Source organism: Helicoverpa armigera, chromosome 15, assembly GCF_030705265.1.
Source record: "Helicoverpa armigera isolate CAAS_96S chromosome 15, ASM3070526v1, whole genome shotgun sequence".
In the NCBI taxonomy this organism is placed as follows: Eukaryota; Metazoa; Arthropoda; class Insecta; order Lepidoptera; family Noctuidae; genus Helicoverpa; species Helicoverpa armigera.
The window spans coordinates 11094832-11113664 of NC_087134.1; the positions used below are offsets into that span (position 1 = coordinate 11094832).

At 34.5% G+C, this 18833-nt stretch overlaps 1 protein-coding gene and 1 non-coding gene across 2 annotated transcripts; both read left to right on the forward strand.

The window, feature by feature from the left end:
* The first annotated feature begins 6502 nt into the window (after positions 1-6502).
* On the forward strand, positions 6503-17877 carry LOC135117894 (ionotropic receptor 75a-like). The gene is made up of 12 exons (XM_064038323.1): positions 6503-6653; positions 7036-7184; positions 7534-7687; positions 9412-9730; positions 13024-13196; positions 14213-14439; positions 14668-14767; positions 15039-15217; positions 15594-15701; positions 16570-16736; positions 17102-17299; positions 17754-17877. Exons 1-12 carry the CDS (start codon positions 6503-6505, stop codon positions 17815-17817), a joined length of 1989 nt encoding a protein of 662 aa, XP_063894393.1. The 3' UTR covers positions 17818-17877.
* Trnas-gcu (transfer RNA serine (anticodon GCU)) lies at positions 16104-16185 on the forward strand. The gene has a single exon. It is a non-coding gene; the product is annotated as a tRNA-Ser (tRNA).
* Positions 17878-18833: the final 956 nt, after the last annotated feature.

Below are 18833 nucleotides of genomic sequence, written 5' to 3' on the forward strand. Positions count from 1 at the left end.
TATCATTCAAATTCCAACAAAAAATTAAGTCATGAGATAGACGACAGATAATAAAGTTTTTGATTCCCAATAATCTTAATTGGCCTCACCCCAATGACTTTCAACTGTTACTGCCTACTCAAATGATAAGAAGTTTAAAATCTTAATTAACTTTAATATTTTAATAAAATTATAGGCTATTATTCGTGAAATTCGCCGAGGGAACAACTTACTACACCAGGACCAAAAGTAGCCTCCATGTTATTCTGATAATATAATATAGGCTACATTACTATCAAGTTTCATCAAAATCCATTAAGTAGTTTCTGTATGAAAGAGGAACAAATATCCGTACATAGGTACAAACTTACTCTAATATGGAGTCATCTTCATCTGCTTATAGCCATTTCCCAACCATGTTAGGGTTGGCGTCACGTCTAAACGGATGCAGATGAGTACCAGTAAAAGAAGCGACTGACAACCTGACCTCCTCAACTCAGCTACCCCTTAACCCAATAACCCCTGGTAAGACTGGTTTTCAGACTTATGGGCTTCTGACTACCCGTAACGCCTACTTAAGATGTTCAAATGACAGCTACACTGATATGAAATATGTATTATAATACTTATCATAATTCTTTGGCAAGAACACCCACTGACTAGGTGTGCTAAGATCATATTCTTCCGCATGCATATCAGTTGTTTGACCGTGAATAAACTGTGACTTAACTGCAGTATTACGTATAGGACAAGATAACTATAGATCTTAATAGGTATTGTAATCGGTAATCAATTAGCAGCCATATTAGGGGTAGGGAGTAAAGATTAAATTGGTACTAAGTATTCTAAACTATGCCGTTCTTAAATGTACTTCACTGTATCGGCTTCTCTATGTTTCTATTGACTTTGTTGAGATCTTGTTAAAGTTAATGATCTACTGAAATTAACGGACTATAAATGCTACATCTACATGGATACATAAAACTGATGATTTCTTTCATTATTTTTGTGTAAGACAAGGTACTTAAAACTTTCAAAATTACCTAATATTCTCATTGTTTCTACCCTGCTGTTAGAAAACTCAGCTGAACTCGGCTTGGACTGGAAGGCGACCCCAACATAGCCAGATGATGTACCCTGTACAGTCATACTATAAGTACTTACAGCTTACCACGACAGACAACCTACTCAACAATACATAACTATTAACTATCATAGTCTACTCCCATAAATAAAAACAAGCTGATTCATAAACCACCATATTAATAGCAATAGACCATAGACCATGTTTCCAATTTCTTTATTACCTCTTTGTTACCGCATTACTAATAGATGAACATTGACTCATTTGATGCGTACGCGCAGGATCCGCGTACCATCATCACTCATTCAGATGAATGATCGATGACGTTACTCGTCATGCCGTCAACAAATAGGTTTGTACCAAGGAGTTTTGATGTTTTGGGTGAAGTACCTGACTTGACAGATAATGTCGAATTTAGTTAGTGTGGATTTGTGAATCAGAATTAATTTGTAGTGATTTGGGTTGCTGACGGTTATTTACATAGGTAGTTCTAGGATACTTAGGTTGGTACCAACATTTTTGAAAAGGATTTATATTGCTGCCATCTTGCTGCTCATCGGTTATTAAAAGGCGTATAAAATAAGTTCATAAATAAAAGATCTCAGAGATAGCATATTTATGCACTTTTGATTGTCTTATGGTGAAGCTAAGTTATACATTTCTTTATCTTTATTAGGTAGGTATTGCTTTCATTAGCTATCTGAAATAGGTGCCGTAATTGCAGACTACTAAATTAATATAATAAGTTTGAAAATTAAGTACTAACTTTACCTGTTTTAAATAAAACTTAGTAGGTACCTTATTAATTATATTATATAGGTAGGTAGATATAATAACGTAAAAAAACTCAATATCATTACAATAATATTACCCAGATAAGCATTACAATTTATTGAATTAAGTTAATAACTACTTTCGAAGACAAATGATCCATTGATTACAGACTACGTACAAAACATGTAATTCTACAATTACTTTGTACGTGGACCACAATAGTTAACCTAACCCATGCAATTTTAAACTGAAAGTGACGAACAATAAAGTCGATTTTTCCTTGGTTAATATGGGTATTGAAGTGGTGTAGTTTACCTACTTTGATTCGTGAGGAAAACCACGAAGTTTAAGATTGGGGTCAGAAGAGTTTATACTATTTTGTGCTATTTAAAAATGTTTATATTATAGAAATATACGGGAAATAATAGTTTTTTTATTTTATTTAAATATATTTTATTTACCTCGTGTAATAACCATATTGCCTAAGTGACACTGACAAATATATTACTTGCTGGCTACTAGGTACCTATACTTAAGCATAAACTAAAGATCGATAATAATCTTTGTCAATAGACTTATTTAATTAATATTTTACAGAAAACATAAAACAACGATTAAAATACTACTGATTTTAAATAAATAATAGTGCTTGTAAAACGTTATTCAAGATAATGTTGATATATGCGCACTGTCATATCAACACGTTTCTTAATTAAGTTTTTGTTAAAATTAATTAATAAACATTAATATTACATTCGACATTTAAAGACCTTAGGTAGGACAAGTAGATGCACAGATAGATGCCTTTTCAGAATATATATAAATCTTTGTATTTCTTCGCAATTTTCAGTAATTACAAACTTGAATATGTACACTATATCGACAAACTTAAACTTCTTTACTAAATAAAAATACTATATCAAATGCTAAAGATAAAATACTATATACAAAACATATATAAAAGAACATTGATTGTAATCTGAGAGAAGAAAGAGATTAAATTACTTAAATCGTATTTTCAGTAATCAACAACCGTATAACTTAAGAACCTTAAAGGCGTTTTCGAATGTCACGCTACTACACGTAGAAAATCCCCATCTTTGGCAACCAAACCCAACATCTTTGGCAGCGTCGTTCAAACGTGGAAACGCCCTTACCAAGAACAAATAGCCATAATAAAAACATAGACTCAAAGAAATAAATGGCCAAGTCGTTAGTGAGTGCTAATATCCCATAGAGCTACAATTAAGGGCAATAAGTAGTAAGTCATTCATACAGCCTTTCTGAGAAACCCTTGCATGATAATCACGAGGTATATGACTTATGGGCCAGAGACGGGATGCATGCTCTTGACATACTTTTGCATGCAAGGAATATTATTGTCTTTTTACTGAAAGTAGGGTGGCCATACTTTAAGGAGGAAAATGGGATAAGTCTGTGTAATTTTGTATAATTTTTAATTTTGCATAATAAAAAAATGTGCGGCGATTTAAAACGTAAAATATCGGCTATATCAGACTTCTTTTTACACAACTTCCAAGAGTTATGTTTTTTGCGTAAGTATCTTCATTATATTTTTTACATCGGTTGTAAATTGTTATTTAATGTGTATTTTTATAGTGATTCACATTATTGGAAAGCCCAAAATATGACGTAACTATGGTATTGAGAAAGAGAGCCCTTGAAGTTGAAGTGTGTCGAATATTTAAATAAGAAATCATGAAGAGAATGACTCATTTGAAATTACCTGCCAGACATACTTGTAGGTCACTTGTCTATATATAAAAAAAAACATGAATAAAAAATTGAATTACACCAATCTTATAAAACCACATCCAGCTAATAATTTGTTAAATTCTAAATTGACCAGATACAAGTTACTAAGAATTTTAAGTTCTTTTAGTCATAAAAAATAGAAACTGCACCCTGGCCATCACGTACGCTGCATTAATCTTCATTTCACACAAAATTTAACCTTATTTCATATGCAATAAGGTACATTAGACTATAACACCATAATAACCATCGCATATACTTACGCACTGCATTGAATTCGAAGAATTAAAGATGGCTGAATCATATTTGGCGCGTTTTTGTTGTTTATCCTCAATGGTACTAGGTCATGGTCACCATGGTCCAGTTGCTTTAAAATTGTTAATAATTATATTTTACACACGTTAATTATTTATGTGGAAGTTTTGTGAATGAAGCTGTTTTGTTCTTGCAATTTCGTGGTAGTCTGGGAGGAAAAGGGGATTTTTTTTTACTAAGAGTTACAATTCAATGAGCCAAAGAGATGTAAGAGTAAAAAACTTTGTTAAAAGAACTGTTATAAGGTTTTACACCTCTGTTTATTATTGGTGATGATGATGATGATTATGATGTCCTAGCCGATTATCGGCCACGGCGGCTGTATATGTCGGTCCTGCGCCTGGTCGCTCTCTGGTCGTGTAGGATCATATCGGCACCAGTATTTATCCTAATTTACAAGTGGTACTCAAACATTTTGAAGGAAAGTTTTATCAATAAAAATAGGTTCGGTTACCAATCTATAGTTTTTATTCGAAAACTTAAAATAGCGTTTTCCTACAAGTGTTAAAGAGCGATCATAATGGCAAATGAAACCCATATAATTGAGTATAATTACACAATTATTGGCCATTTACTCTGTAGGTGCACATTACCGTAGTCAGGCTAAATACTGCGTCGAGATAAATCCCCAAGAATGTTACTAATCACTTAACTAGGAGTGGAAATGTGCACATTACAAGCATTCACGCATATTGTGGGATTTCCTTTAGAGTAGGTACACTGAAGATTAAACGGTCGGCCAACAGCTGATCCGATAACTGTAAAAAAACTTTGTGAAGTAAATTCTTATTCCAATCACAGTTTCAGTCGGTCTGATACCTGATCTTTGCAATGTGCGTCCTACCATTCATTTCCATACTTATCAAGCCCCCAAACAAACAATCGGCCGACTAAATGTCTGCAGTGTGCTGTCAGCTAATGAATTTGAGAAACAAGATAGTCTTTCCTCATCATTCGTAAGATTCCTATGCAATTATGCATGTATAATAGGGAAGTTGTATTTTAATGAGTAATCAACTGAAGATGTAATCAACCTGTTATCAACTAGCTACTAACTAGTGGTTTGATTAGGTCAGATAGGGCAGTCAGTCCATGTATAACTCAGCTGCTTCCAGTTAGACTGGAAGCCGACCCCATAGCTAGGAGAAGGCTTGTCAGGTGATGATAATTTCATGATGAAAGACGAACAAACGTTTTTGTATTCTCATTGAAAGACATAAGTAGATAATTAAAATTTTATTCAACATAAGTAATATCGGTTGACTTTCCACCAAGACAAAAAAATGTTTTTTTTCTTTTTAATCCTGTAGACGAAAGACAGCCAGCTATGTTGTCAAGCGGGTTTATCATGCGTATTATAAATCTACTTCATTTAACATACCAGACAATTTAATCTTCCGATGATTGTTAATAATCTTATTACTACTTATTAAAACTTGTTTCAATCAAAACCAGTTCTTGTTTGTGTAAAAAAAAACATATTTCTACGATAATGTACAAAATATTAAAATTATTTAAATTGGGTGCGACAAACAGGACTTACGCGTGATATTTTTATTTGACACCACTAACTTTACATACGAATGTCGAATACCTATGTAATTATTTCTACCTGCTAAAAAGTCATAAAAGGTATCCTTTTTTTCGACATCTAAGTATGTAGAATACTAGTAACTAGGTACTTAAATTATTACTTGTATTATTACATGTAAAATACGAATATAATCAGTAATACTAACTTGCCAATTTGGACAGAATACCTACGCATGAACAGTGATTTAAATAGTTTTTTTTTGATGACAAAAAATAAATAAAAATAGAGTTAAACATATGTTGAGCCTTTGTGGAATAAAAGAAAATCCTAGGTATAAAAAAACAGCCATTAATAAATAAGCATGAAATCAATTTACCCTTTATCCTGTACTTACAAGCTAACTGTATTAATGTGTAACAACAAAATGAAATATTATGGTAATCACAGACCATAACGTATCATTAGGCCAACCGCCGACGTAATTTGATATCCCGGACCGATGTACAGTCAGGCACAATAGAACATAAGTAGAAGAATAAAAGCACATTTCCTTCAAAATATTTCTTTCTTAAACGTAGGTGTATTCGCTTCGCCTTCGCTGTCAAATCTCTCTATCACACTAAAGTTTGCTGTAAAAGAACCCATATCTCGGTTAAGCTCATTACATGATTTCAAAAATTGTATCTAAGTGCAGTAAAAGTACCTATACATAACCGATCTTTCTTGCTGAGACACACACACACAGCCAAAGCACAGCTTTGACAGCTGCGATTTTTTTTCTGTTTTTTTAGAGACTTATAATATTCTATATAGAGAGTTATAATATTCTATATATTGCGTTTGTGTTTTTCAAATGTATTGTTGAATATTTATTTGAGACTCTCGAAAAAATCTACAACCATGTTGTTCGCGACTGTACCTCCTTCCCATAAAACACAAGAAGCCTGTACTTGCATATTAAATGCTAATGTTTATATAATACCTTCCCCTACACGGTATCCATTCATTTACTATTTTATTTCACGAGATTCCCTTGAAAAATGAACCTGAAAAACCTATACTTACTGAGTTTTTCATTTGTTTTTATGGTAAAATGTGATGGAAACTTTAATAGCGATGTGATCATGTCTTTTGTGACATTAGAGGAAAGACCTACATCTCTGCTTATACCACATTTGTGTTGGAGTCAACGTAAGTCATTTTCTGAGGAGTAAAATCAGGGATTTTGTATTTCTTGAACCTTCTTTTGTGAAAAACGATAGTGTTAAAGTAAAGTTACTCGCATTGCTTTCTTGTTTGCTCATAATATATTTTAAGGAGTCATAGAAAATACATTCTATTTTAATTGAATTCAATGACATTGTTATGCCTAACTAATCCTAGTTTCTGTAACTTTGAACTTAAATATTGGAAAAATTAGCTTAGGTATTTATTGCAAAAAAAAAATCTATAACCATATTATTAGCCTGGCACGAGAAGCGTTTTCCCGAGACGAAGGGAGTAGTCCGTAATATTTAAGTAGAAAGATTTTAACTGAAATCTTTAGCAACAACCTGCTTTGCTTATCTTTCAGATGCTCTCACATCTTTAGTTCGCGGTATGAGCAGTATTGCAGTAACCACTGCCACATCACTGCAGTATAACAGAACGGAATACCATTTGCAGTATGTCCTCATCATGGCTGACTTGGCGTGTCCTGGAACTGACAGGTTTTTGATCAAGGTTATTATTTTGAACATTTTATTTAGTAAGTATAGTAGAGAAAGAATCCACAATCTATGGATTTGTCCCGGCTCTTTTTCATAGTAGGTACCTACGCATCATTTGGAATCCTGCATCAGTTTATTTTTGAGTATCTTTAGATTTTGAACTAAATAGTCATGATAAAATAATGAAAACAAAATATAATATCAAGTAAGTAAAAGGAAAGGAAAGTAGAAGAAGTTTATATGACGATAAATGATGGTCAAACATAGGATGATATCCTAGTTACATAAAATACCTCATATTATCTTTACGTAGGTAGTCAGTCAATAAGATTACAGCATCTCTATCTACTTGTTTCCTACAGGCGAGCAAAGAAGGCTATTTCAAAGCGCCATACCGCTGGCTACTACTGAACTATGACGATGATAAAACAGTGCTGAAGGATTTAAATATGTTGGTGGACAGTGATGTAGTCGTTATCAAGAAGATTTCAGATCAAGAGTACTGGTTTATTGAAGGTCAGTTTAAGTTTATTCTCTTTGAGACCTTGTTCAATCAAAGCAATAATCATTAGACTGCTTAGACCTGAAAGACTGGTTGTCAGTATTTTTGGCTTCTGACTACCTGTAACGACTGCTAAAGGTGTTCAAATGACAGCCTGGATCCACAAATGTAACATGCCGTTTGATGTACAAAGGAACTCTCTATGACAAGATTTTAGTGAGTTACCGAATAACCTATAGAATAACCAGTCAGAGGAACGACTGCGCCAAGTGTTGCATAGCTATGGGTATCACTTCTAAAGTTTCCACTATTCTAAATGATAGAAATGCGTACACGTCTGTGGACTTTAGGATCATTACTTGTCAAATATGGTATGTATGGGTATTTATAGTTAGTCATATCCTTAATGGAATCGTTATATCTTCCGTATAGGTAATACACATACGCCAGGAATTTGCGTAGGACATACGGTACGGCCCACGCAATTCCTGGCCTACCGAACCTTCAATGGTTTATAAGTTTTATTGACTAATAGGCTAAGGTTGTGAAATATGTAGATTACTAGCTTCAGCGTTTCCACCAGTATTTCCACCAGCGTTCCATGGGAAGTACTTCATGCAACTGGATAAAAAGTAGCTTGTAAAAAGTATGTTCTTTTTCAGGCTCTTAAAAGCCGGGTGAATAGTTACTGCATTTATTACTTAATGTTAGTAAGGATTTGTATTTCTAAATATAAAAATCTCATTATAAAAATGCAATTATATGAATAATGGCAATAAAGTATAGGTGGCAAGCTGAAATCAAAATTAGACAATTCACCTAGGTACCAATTAAAGGTCATGTTAACAACGACCTATTATTTTTTGTGAGCTTGCTACTTATATTTTATTTGCATCGAATAAGCATAAAATGTAATCTAAAAACAGAGGAACTGCAATTAAATACGTGGTTTGCATATTCATTGCAAATTAACTATTTTATTTTAAGACACAAAAGACGTTTTTTCAGTAGGTATGTGTAAAAAATGACCTTCAAATTCTTGTGTAGGACATAGGACGCAGAAAGGACAAAACAAGTACTTTAGATCAAACAATTGACAATTGATCAAAATTATGTGACTGGAAGACAAAATTTTGTTAATTTAAATACTTACACAATATCTACATAGATACATGTTTTACGAATAAATTCCACAAAAACTTCAGTTTCGTAGGTACTCAAATAAATTGTAATTCAATAATTTTTTGTCTAATTATTCCGATCTAATTACTCGAGCAAAAAATATTTAATAACATTCGAACTGTCTGAATGTCAAATTCCAGTCTCTCTTGAATCAAATTAATGGATCTATAAGTACCCAATAACTACTTATCTGTAGGTACTTGTATAAATTTACGTGTTAAGTAGAAAAAATTCTACGTCAAAGTACAGACACGTCTGACGTATTTTGGCAAACCTGTAAATAGTACTTTGCGGAATTCAATAATCTATATATCTTTATCTGTTGCTTACCTACTAGGGAAAGGTTTTCGACATAAGAACTATGCAAGTGATGCCAGATTGCTATTTCATATTATAGATAGGGTGGTTATAGAGAAAAGACGAAGTAGACAATTTTGTTCCTCAAATTCCACTGTACTGCCGAGCAGATAACAATCAGACTCTCCGAGTTACGAGGGTAAAACTTAGGCAGGTACTGTATTATAAACTAAACTAAGTAAGATCTCTTTTGTTACAGTATACAAAATATCAGAAAACTCCGAAGTCATCTTCACCCTGAGATCAAAATGGAACGCCAAAACTCAACTGCAACATGACTCCTTAAACACCAGTCTTGTATATCGGAACCCTGTTCCGAATACTCGTTTGGAACTCCCTGGAACAGCTACTACTGTAAAAGTAACGAAAGTAACAGTTACTAAATATGGGAAGATGGAAGATTACAGAAGTTCCAACGTGCTGTCTTCTAGAAGACACGATTTGAGAGGACATGTGCTTACCATGTCGAATGTGATAACTGATAGCAATGAAACAAGGGTGCATATGAATGATAGATTGTAAGTAGCTGCTATTTTTTGGTTCATGTAGCAAGTTCAAAGCTTCATTCTACTTAATATTATAAACGCGAGTATGTATGGATGTTTGTTCCTCTTTCACTCAAAAACTACTGAATGGATATTGATGAAACTTGGCAGTAGGTAATAGGTAGATATATAGCTTATAGGTACGTACCTACCTATATCAGAACATATCACTTTTATCGATGTACGGGCAGTAAATAGTTCCCTCGGGAAGTAGCTGAAACCACTGGCAGAACCTAGTTCCATAATTATGTAAAAGTTAATAAATTAATAAGTTGTAAATTGGGATGATTGCTATGAAAATGAAAGGTTACGATAGTCAAGTTTTATTCTTATGTTCGGTGAATTAAAAATACTTGTTTTGCATAAATAAAACATTGTCCACAGTCTTAACACAGTAAGTAATAAATAATTATCGATTCATGCATAATGCATAGTCTGTGGCAAAATAATACTCATTAAAATATTATTTGTTGAAGATTATATTTAATAATTATGCAAAAAAGTAATAATATCTACCAATATGACATTTAAGAGACTATTCCATAATAATGTACCTACTCCTATGTGTAATTCAATAAAAATAAATATCTAAATAATGCATATATATTACATACAAAAAGTCGCTTTAAAAAAAGTACATACATCGGAATTGAAATCTCCTCTTTTTTTCTAACTCGGATAAAAATAAATATCTCTCTTTCTTTACCCTTGCTTGTTCTTTGCCTGAGCTCCGCTACCAAAATATGTGGAAAAAAATGGAGGATGGTTCCTACTCTCTGAAAATCTTATTTACCTATACTTACAACAGTGTAATTACTTTATTACTGCCTTCAAGATTTAATTACTAGTTATTGTACAAATAATTTCTTAACCCTTGTCCGAGAATTCGTGCTCATGATCACGACTAAGACGATGCAATTGTGTCATGTTTGAAAAGACGACTATGATGCATAGATAAGGTGCATTAGAATAACATTACAAGTGTAGACATTATTAATATGTAGGTCCCTATAATCCTATAAATAATCCTCATACCTTTTTCTTGACAGTCTTTTATTTTTTTAGTTAGTTACCCGGGCAACCCGATACCCCTTGGTTAGACTGGTGTCAGACTTACTGGCTTCTGACTACCCGTAACGACTGCCAAGGATGTTCAACAACAGACGGGACCTACAGTTTAACGTGCCATCCGAAACACAGTCGCAGTATTTTTAGCACACTTCAAATAAATATTTTCTTTTTTTATCTCTATCGCGATATCTTTTTATTTGCTCAACTGAGTACTGACTGAAAACATAAAATAAATTCACGCATTGCTCACAAAAATATAATGTCTAGCGAAGTATGAAACTTTTCTAAAACATAGGTATGCTGATTAGATTTTAGTTTAACGAAATAAATGAAAAAAAATACACTGAAACAGGAACAATCTATTGATGTGATGCAAAAGATTGATTATAATATTGAGTATCAGTCACCCGAACTTTTACGGCAGGTAAAAGAGCAAAAAAAACAGTCTAAACTGTTTCTGGCTGGACATAAACTTTGAATATAAATTACCTACTTCTTATGTACAAGCTAAGACAACCAGTCCGCCGATCGAAAATAAATCAGACTAAAACAGATTTAAATCGCTGCAGCAGATTTTTTCCCACGGGCTATAAAATCCGCAAAAATATCCGTTATGTCCAAATTAATTCTGCCTAGCAAAATGCTCAACTCTCAACTATCTTGCATTATCACATAAACATGCTAATGGCTAAACTTAAAACGCAGATATAAAATTATATTCGTATTATTTATATGTAACCTTCACCTGCATTGGAATTACTTGCTTTTCTTGTTTTCCTTCGATTATTGAGATTCTTTCGACGTAGGTTTATTAATAGCGATGAGGAAATAGTTTTTCTTGATAGGATGATACTAGTTTTGCCCATAGTATTGCTGACGAGCTATGGAGAGAGCTATGCTCGGTTTTTCTCTAAGTGATCGAATCCGAAATGAGGTGATCCGTAGACGAACTAAAGTCACCGAGATCTAAGGGGGAGGCCTATGTTCAGCAGTGGACGTCCTATGGCTGAGATGATTATGATGATAATGAGTTTTGCCTTGTAGCTTCATCTGAACTTTTTCACATCGCCCGCATTAATTTTTCCGATATGAGCTAGTCCTAAGAAGTCAAAATGCATTAATTTAGGCCTGAGTCACACTTTTCAAGTTTTTCATGCGATAGGTTGTCTTGTCTTGTACTCTCTTATGTACTCTCTTATATACTTCTCTTATGTACTCCTCTTATGTACTCTCTTATGTACCCATCTTATGTACTCTCTTATGTACTCCTCTTATGTACTCCCCTTATGTACTTCTCTTATGTACTCCTTTTATGAACTCTCTTATTAACTAATAAAATAACTTTGAAAATTCAAAATGTTAAGAATTCTGTAAGGATCTGTTTAGATATTCCAGAGAACGCTACGATCAAATGAACCATTTCTTCAGCTTTATTTATTTTATTATGTGTGGATGCAGAATTCCATATTATGAAGTTATGTTTTATCAAACTTTGTCATCTGTTGTGACGTGACTGGGTTCCAAGATCCATATTTATTCGTGTTGACACAATATATGCTTTTCTGCATCTGCATGTAGGCAGGTACGTAAGATCTGATCGTATCTAGGAGTCTTACACCATTTAAATAATAAAAAACACAACAATAATATTGGTTTGAAAACCGTACTTCGGCGTTGCCTAAGATATAGTAAAAAGCTTGTGTTATGACCAATTGCTTTATTGATAAGGTTACCTTAACGACTAGCTGATTTTGCCAATCCTTGATGGAAAAAAAACTTTTTTCTTATTTCATTATTCTGTCAAATAAAAGTGGCGTTGATAAGGTAGGTTCTAGGTACATTATCGACGCTTTAGAGTGAAAACCTCGTTAGTGTAATAGACAACTTTTCAGGAGGAATATAAGGTATACAAAGAAACGATGGATGGATTTTGTGAAAGTAGATATGGTAAGAAAGAATGTAACTTGTGAGATGACGGCAGATAGAAGAGTATGGAAGGAAAAAACATGCTGCGCCGACCCCGAATACGATTTGGATAAGGGCAGGACAATGATAACGAAGTTCTTTCAGATATTATCTTCCTATAAAAGCAAAAAAAAATAGATAAAATGCATTACCGAAGTTTTCACTCAAAGAAAACGATAAACAACAAGTTAGTAAAGACACAGCAAGTAAATGACCTAATCTTTCACCAGAAACCTTCATCAAGACTCCATAACTAAGATGTCGTACGCCGTGGTGAAGATTTGCTTCGAAATGCTGAACGCGACCGAAAGACTCATGTTCACACACACGTGGGGATATAAGGACAAGAATGGACAGTGGCAGGGGATAGTTGACCAGCTGCTGAAGAAGGAAGCTGATCTTGGTAATCATGACTGAAGTTAGCTAATTAGAAGTTAGTCAGTTTTTGTTTTATAAGAAATCTGTTAGGCAGCTAATTAGTTTATTCCAGTTGAAATGACTTAACTTCTTTGTTGCGTTCAAAAGCTACGAGCGGTCCTCAAAATCACTCTAGAATGGCTTCCTACACAATTTTTTCTTCGTCTCAAGGGTAATGCTTACCCTTTACAAAGGTGCTTTTTCAATTGCGATAGCCAAAATACATACACTTACAGCCATCGTCCCACTGCTAGGCACAGGCCTCTTCTCACACGGAGAAGGATTGAGCATTAATCGTAACCAAGTTAGAGATCACCTGATCTATAATCATGAGCATACTTATTTGCAAAAAAATGCCAATTTGATTTGAATCTGTTTGAAACTGTTAATTTAGTATCATCAATTTAGCGCTTATAGATGACGTGCTAAATAAATTCTCCGCCGTTCATTGACCTGATAATAGCATGGTTTTACTAGTTTTTAGGTTCGTAATTAACAGGAAATTCAATTAAAATATCAATCACTTTTGTTAGGTTGACTCGTAAAAGTAACTGTAATACCTAGAAAGTAGTTTAATCTGGACTTGTTTTTTGAATGTAGGTGCTGTTAAGCTGCACATTAGAAAAAAATACGATGCTCATAATTTATTTTTTACTGTAGTTAACTTTTTAAAGACTTAGTATGCTAATTAGTAGTTCATACACGGTTCATTTCATCAATATTTCATCTTCAAGTCACTATTTCTCTTTACTATAACTGCATCCCTGAGAAAGTACCACCCTAAATTCTGGACACCTTTGTGCCAAAACTGTGGTACCTATCTCTTTCAATAACCCCGTATGTATGTATACGTATAAGTTTAGATACACAATAATAATTAAAAGGTATTGATATAAATAAATATCCACTCTTTACTCTGTCCTCCTTTCCATTGTTAAGGAAACCAGTCAAAAATTAAACTCTTCCAAACCTTATAATAAATTACCTTTCCTCCATCCCCAGGTACTCTAACAATCTTCACTCAAGAGCGCATGATGGCAGTAGACTACATAGCCATGGTGGGCTCCACAGCAGTCCGGTTCGTGTTCCGAGAGCCCCCTCTATCGTACATATCTAATATATTCACCCTGCCATTCTCGGGGGCTGTGTGGCTGGCTATATTTATTTGTGTGCTGGGATGCTCTATATTTCTCTATATTGCTTCTAAATGGGAAGCTAGTATGGGTATGGTAAGTGATCTATCAATCATTTCTCGCTTATCACAGCTTCACGGACCAGAATCAAAATAGCATCATCATTTTATGATAAATGGACTATTTAACACATTTTATAAATAGCTCCACTACTTACCCAGTTGTTTCTGATATTAAATTATTCTATTAATAAAAAACAACAAGGCTGAAAACTTTTCAGCTCTGATACATCTGAAGATTTACACATTGACTGGTATTTTTCAGCATCCATTGCAACTTGATGGATCATGGGCCGATGTGTTGATACTGATGATCGGTGCAGTTCTACAACAGGGATGTACACTAGAACCTAGATACGCCGCAGGTACCTATCTACGTCTTGTTAAAAGTAGTATTTGCAAAAGTCATAGGGTAGGTAGGTACATATTTAATCCGATTTCTGCTTTCATGCAGAATCAAACATAAGTATGGTTTAACGAGTATTCTTTTTCAATTGAGTTCCCTTTACCGATTATAATTTGTATATTAACGTGAGTGGCTTATGTTTATCACCTTTTTATATACCTAAATGACAAAAGGATTTCGCTCATTCATCTCCCCTAAATACCTACTAATAACAATCTAACTTCCCCCAGGACGCTGCGTAACCCTGATCCTATTCCTGGCTCTAACGATCCTGTACGCAGCATACTCCGCGAACATCGTGGTGCTACTCCGAGCCCCCAGTTCCTCAGTCAGAAGCTTACCTGATCTCCTCAACTCGCCGCTCAAGTTGGGAGCCAGTGACTTCGAGTACAATCGGTATTTCTTTAAGGTAATAGAGGTTTAGAAATGTTTGGAATAAAAGAGTTGTATTAAAATCTCGAAATATATAAGAACCTATTCTCATCTGAAATCTGTACAAGCTAGCTCTTACCTACTTAAAAAAGTGTAAGTAATCTACTTATAGTATCATAATAAAGAGGTAGCTGTTTTGTTTGTTTGATAGTTTGTCCCCTAAAGTCTACATAGCTACTGAACCTAGAGGTTTAGATAATTCTTTCACTGTTGGAAACCTACACTATTCCCGAGTACGTAGACTATATTTTATCCGTGCACTATATGTTAGTGGCATTTTTACTGAAATCTTTAAAATAATATGTGCTCTGTGTTAATTCAGAAAAATATTGTTATGTTTATATGCTTCACAGAAACTTAACGACCCGATACGAAAGTCAATTTATGAGAAGAAAATAGCCCCCAAAGGAAAGAAAGCAAATTACTACTCTATGAAGGAAGGGGTCGAGAGAATTAGAAAGGTCAGCAATTAAGAAAATATATTACAGTCAATTAAGAATTTTGGACAATTGCACCCCAATTACGTTTCCGGACTTATTTTATTAGTTTTTTTACCCAAAATTTTTATTTTACTTAAAATAGATACAATATAGGTAAGTTGAGTTACTGACTCTTGAACAATGCAATTTGTTCTGTCAACGTATATTGATGTGAATTGTGTATTATGAACAACCAATTGTACAAATACATTTACAAAGCAATTTCTTTACAAAACAATAGTTTTCTACATTCAATTTATGGCCTTTGTTATCACTTTTCAATTCTTATAACGAGGAGAAAAAAATACTAACAGCTATGTAATTAAAAAATTGTCGCACATGGTGCCCTATATAAAGAACCCTTAATTGGAACCCTGCTGACATGACGAGGTGGCCGAGAGGTTAAGGCGTTGGACTGCTAATCCAATGTGCTCTGCACGCGTGGGTTCGAATCCCATCCTCGTCGGTTGCTTTTTGTCTTTCAGTTGCTGAAAAAATATGAAATGTGGTTGTCCTGCAAAATAATACAACACAAAAACTTCAGTTTTGTTTATGAAATAATGCCAAAGAAAGACTTTCTATAACTATTCCTGGTTTTTTTCAGTTTTCTGGAAAGTAGCTTCTACTTACAAGTACAGATTATTTTTATCCTACTACTAACGCCATCTATCGCATTAGAAAGTGAAATAAAACATTTAATTTTATTAAAACTTAACAATATTAGGTTTGTGTCTGTGAGTAGCAAAATGTAATTTTGGTTAATTACCGAAATATTTTAATTATTTTTCGAAATTAGTTTTTTTTTATAGAAAATCTTTTGTTATCAGTGATTTCTTTTTTTTTCATCCAGGGTCTATTCGCGTTCCACATGGAGCTGAACCCAGGCTACCGTCTAATCCAGGAGACGTACCAGGAAGACGAGAAGTGTGATCTGGTAGAAATCGACTATATTAACGAGATAGACCCCTGGGTGCCGGGGCAGAAACGATCGCCGTTTAAAGATTTGTTTAAAATTAAGTGAGTTATGAAGGGGTCTCTATATTTAACATACTAAACTTTGCAATTAAGTAACTATTACTCCTTGCCGATTATTTTTCCATAAAATACATGCCATGGAACCGTGTCTGTTTTCTCCAAAATCGTAATTGCCACGCGAGTGTATAGGCACAATATTCAGAAACAGAATGCTAACAACGAAATGCGTACACATGGGTCAAATTACAGCAGTATATTTCTACAATATGCTTAGCTTACATGTTACATAGAACATTTTACCTAAGCTACTATTCATATTATGGTGCACGTACCTAGTTCAGAGGATCCCTCGGAAAGCGAATGAATCTTCGAAAAATTTTACAAAGTTTATTTCACCATGTCTTCAGCTTCCTCAAAATCCGCGAGTCCGGAGTACAAGCGAACATCCACCAGCGTCTAACCGTCCCGCGACCGCGATGCTCAGGCCACGTGTCCACCTTCAGCAGTGTCGGCATCACCGACATGTACCCTGCGATGCTGATGACGCTGTACGGCATGCTGCTCGCGCCAGCTGTGCTGCTCATGGAGATCATGTATCATCGACTGTGAGTGTTCAGTATAAGTATATTAGCAAACTGCGCAGGACATATTATAGTGCACAAGGAGACACAGGTGCACTCCCTATTCCTTCACTCTCATAATCCGATGGGACGGCAATCAGACACCACCGGAAAGAGATCAGGCACCTGTGTCTGCGCAAATGCTCGTGCACTATAATATGTCCTGCGCAGCTGGCTGATCTCCTTAAGTGAGAACAACCGCCGTGGCCGTGGACGCCATTATATGGCATGCTGTAAGTATCATCGACTATAAGAGCTCTTTCAAACTAGCGGATTTTTAAGTTATACGCAAAGTTTAAATTGAATATTTAAATAAAGAAATTATTCCTCGTTGACTCGCCTCTTGCCATCTTTTACATAACACGTAAGGCTCTGAGTAGTTTTCATCATAGTCAAAGACTCAACCTTTTGTGCTAATAATTGTGGTTTTTATTTTCAGAATGTTAGCCAGACAGCAGAAAAGAGGCATCTCGGATTACGACCACATCCCGTTTCGACACTGACTAATATTTCTATAAAAATAATAAGTCGTGATGCTAAACCACGAGGATGATTTCACAAATTAATACTTCTTGAATTATATGTTTAGTAACGCACTTTATGACAAAGGCAACCTTACCAGTATGTAAGATGTACCTACAGTAGATAGTAAATAATCTAGTGTAATTAAGGTTCATCAATTGTACTAATTAGTTCTTCTAATTATAATAATTATCGTTTAAATGTACTGAAATAAAAATTAAATTTTAACTACAGCACAAAAACTTACCCGACTTCCTCTGAGAGAAAAACTTGGGCACCTTCCGTTTGCCTCTGAAGGAGTAACAAATACTCACAAACTTTCACCTTCATAATATTAGTGCAATGTAGCTGTATTGATTTAATCTAACTGCTAAACTAAATCAAACAAAATCATACAGTGTTGCCAGATGATGATCTAGCATTCTCCCCAAATCTCACCCAAAATCCCACCAAAATGTTAGTGTTTTGAGAATAAACCCCCCCAGTAATTAGAAAAATATTTATTTAAATACAATAATTTATAATAATTTTGCAATTGCTTCCATGACTGGATCAGCATCCTCACTTGCGTCGTCGGCTGCAGTTCCATACATTTTCTGCGAGTTAAATCTCTTGAGCATCTTTGAAGTTACTTTAAAATTAACACATCCTCAATCAATCGCAACTTGCGAGAAAGTTCTTTCCACAACAGCGTTAGAAAAAGGCAACGACAAAATTCCTAATGTCAATTTGCTTATATGTCCGTAAGTTTTATCACCAACTGCATTTTTGTGTGTGGTTCTATGGTGGAATCAAATGAAGTAGTAAGTAATTTGGTCGCGTTCAGTCATAAAACTTTTCCGAAAAATCCTCCAACTCCCTCCAAGCCAATTTTTAATCCCCCCGCTGATCCCCCCAAAGGATTGTTCCCCCCAAAAAATCCCCCGTGGGCAGAAAATACCCCCAAATTTGGGGGGAATCCATCCAATCTGGCATCACTGAAATCATATCACGTAAT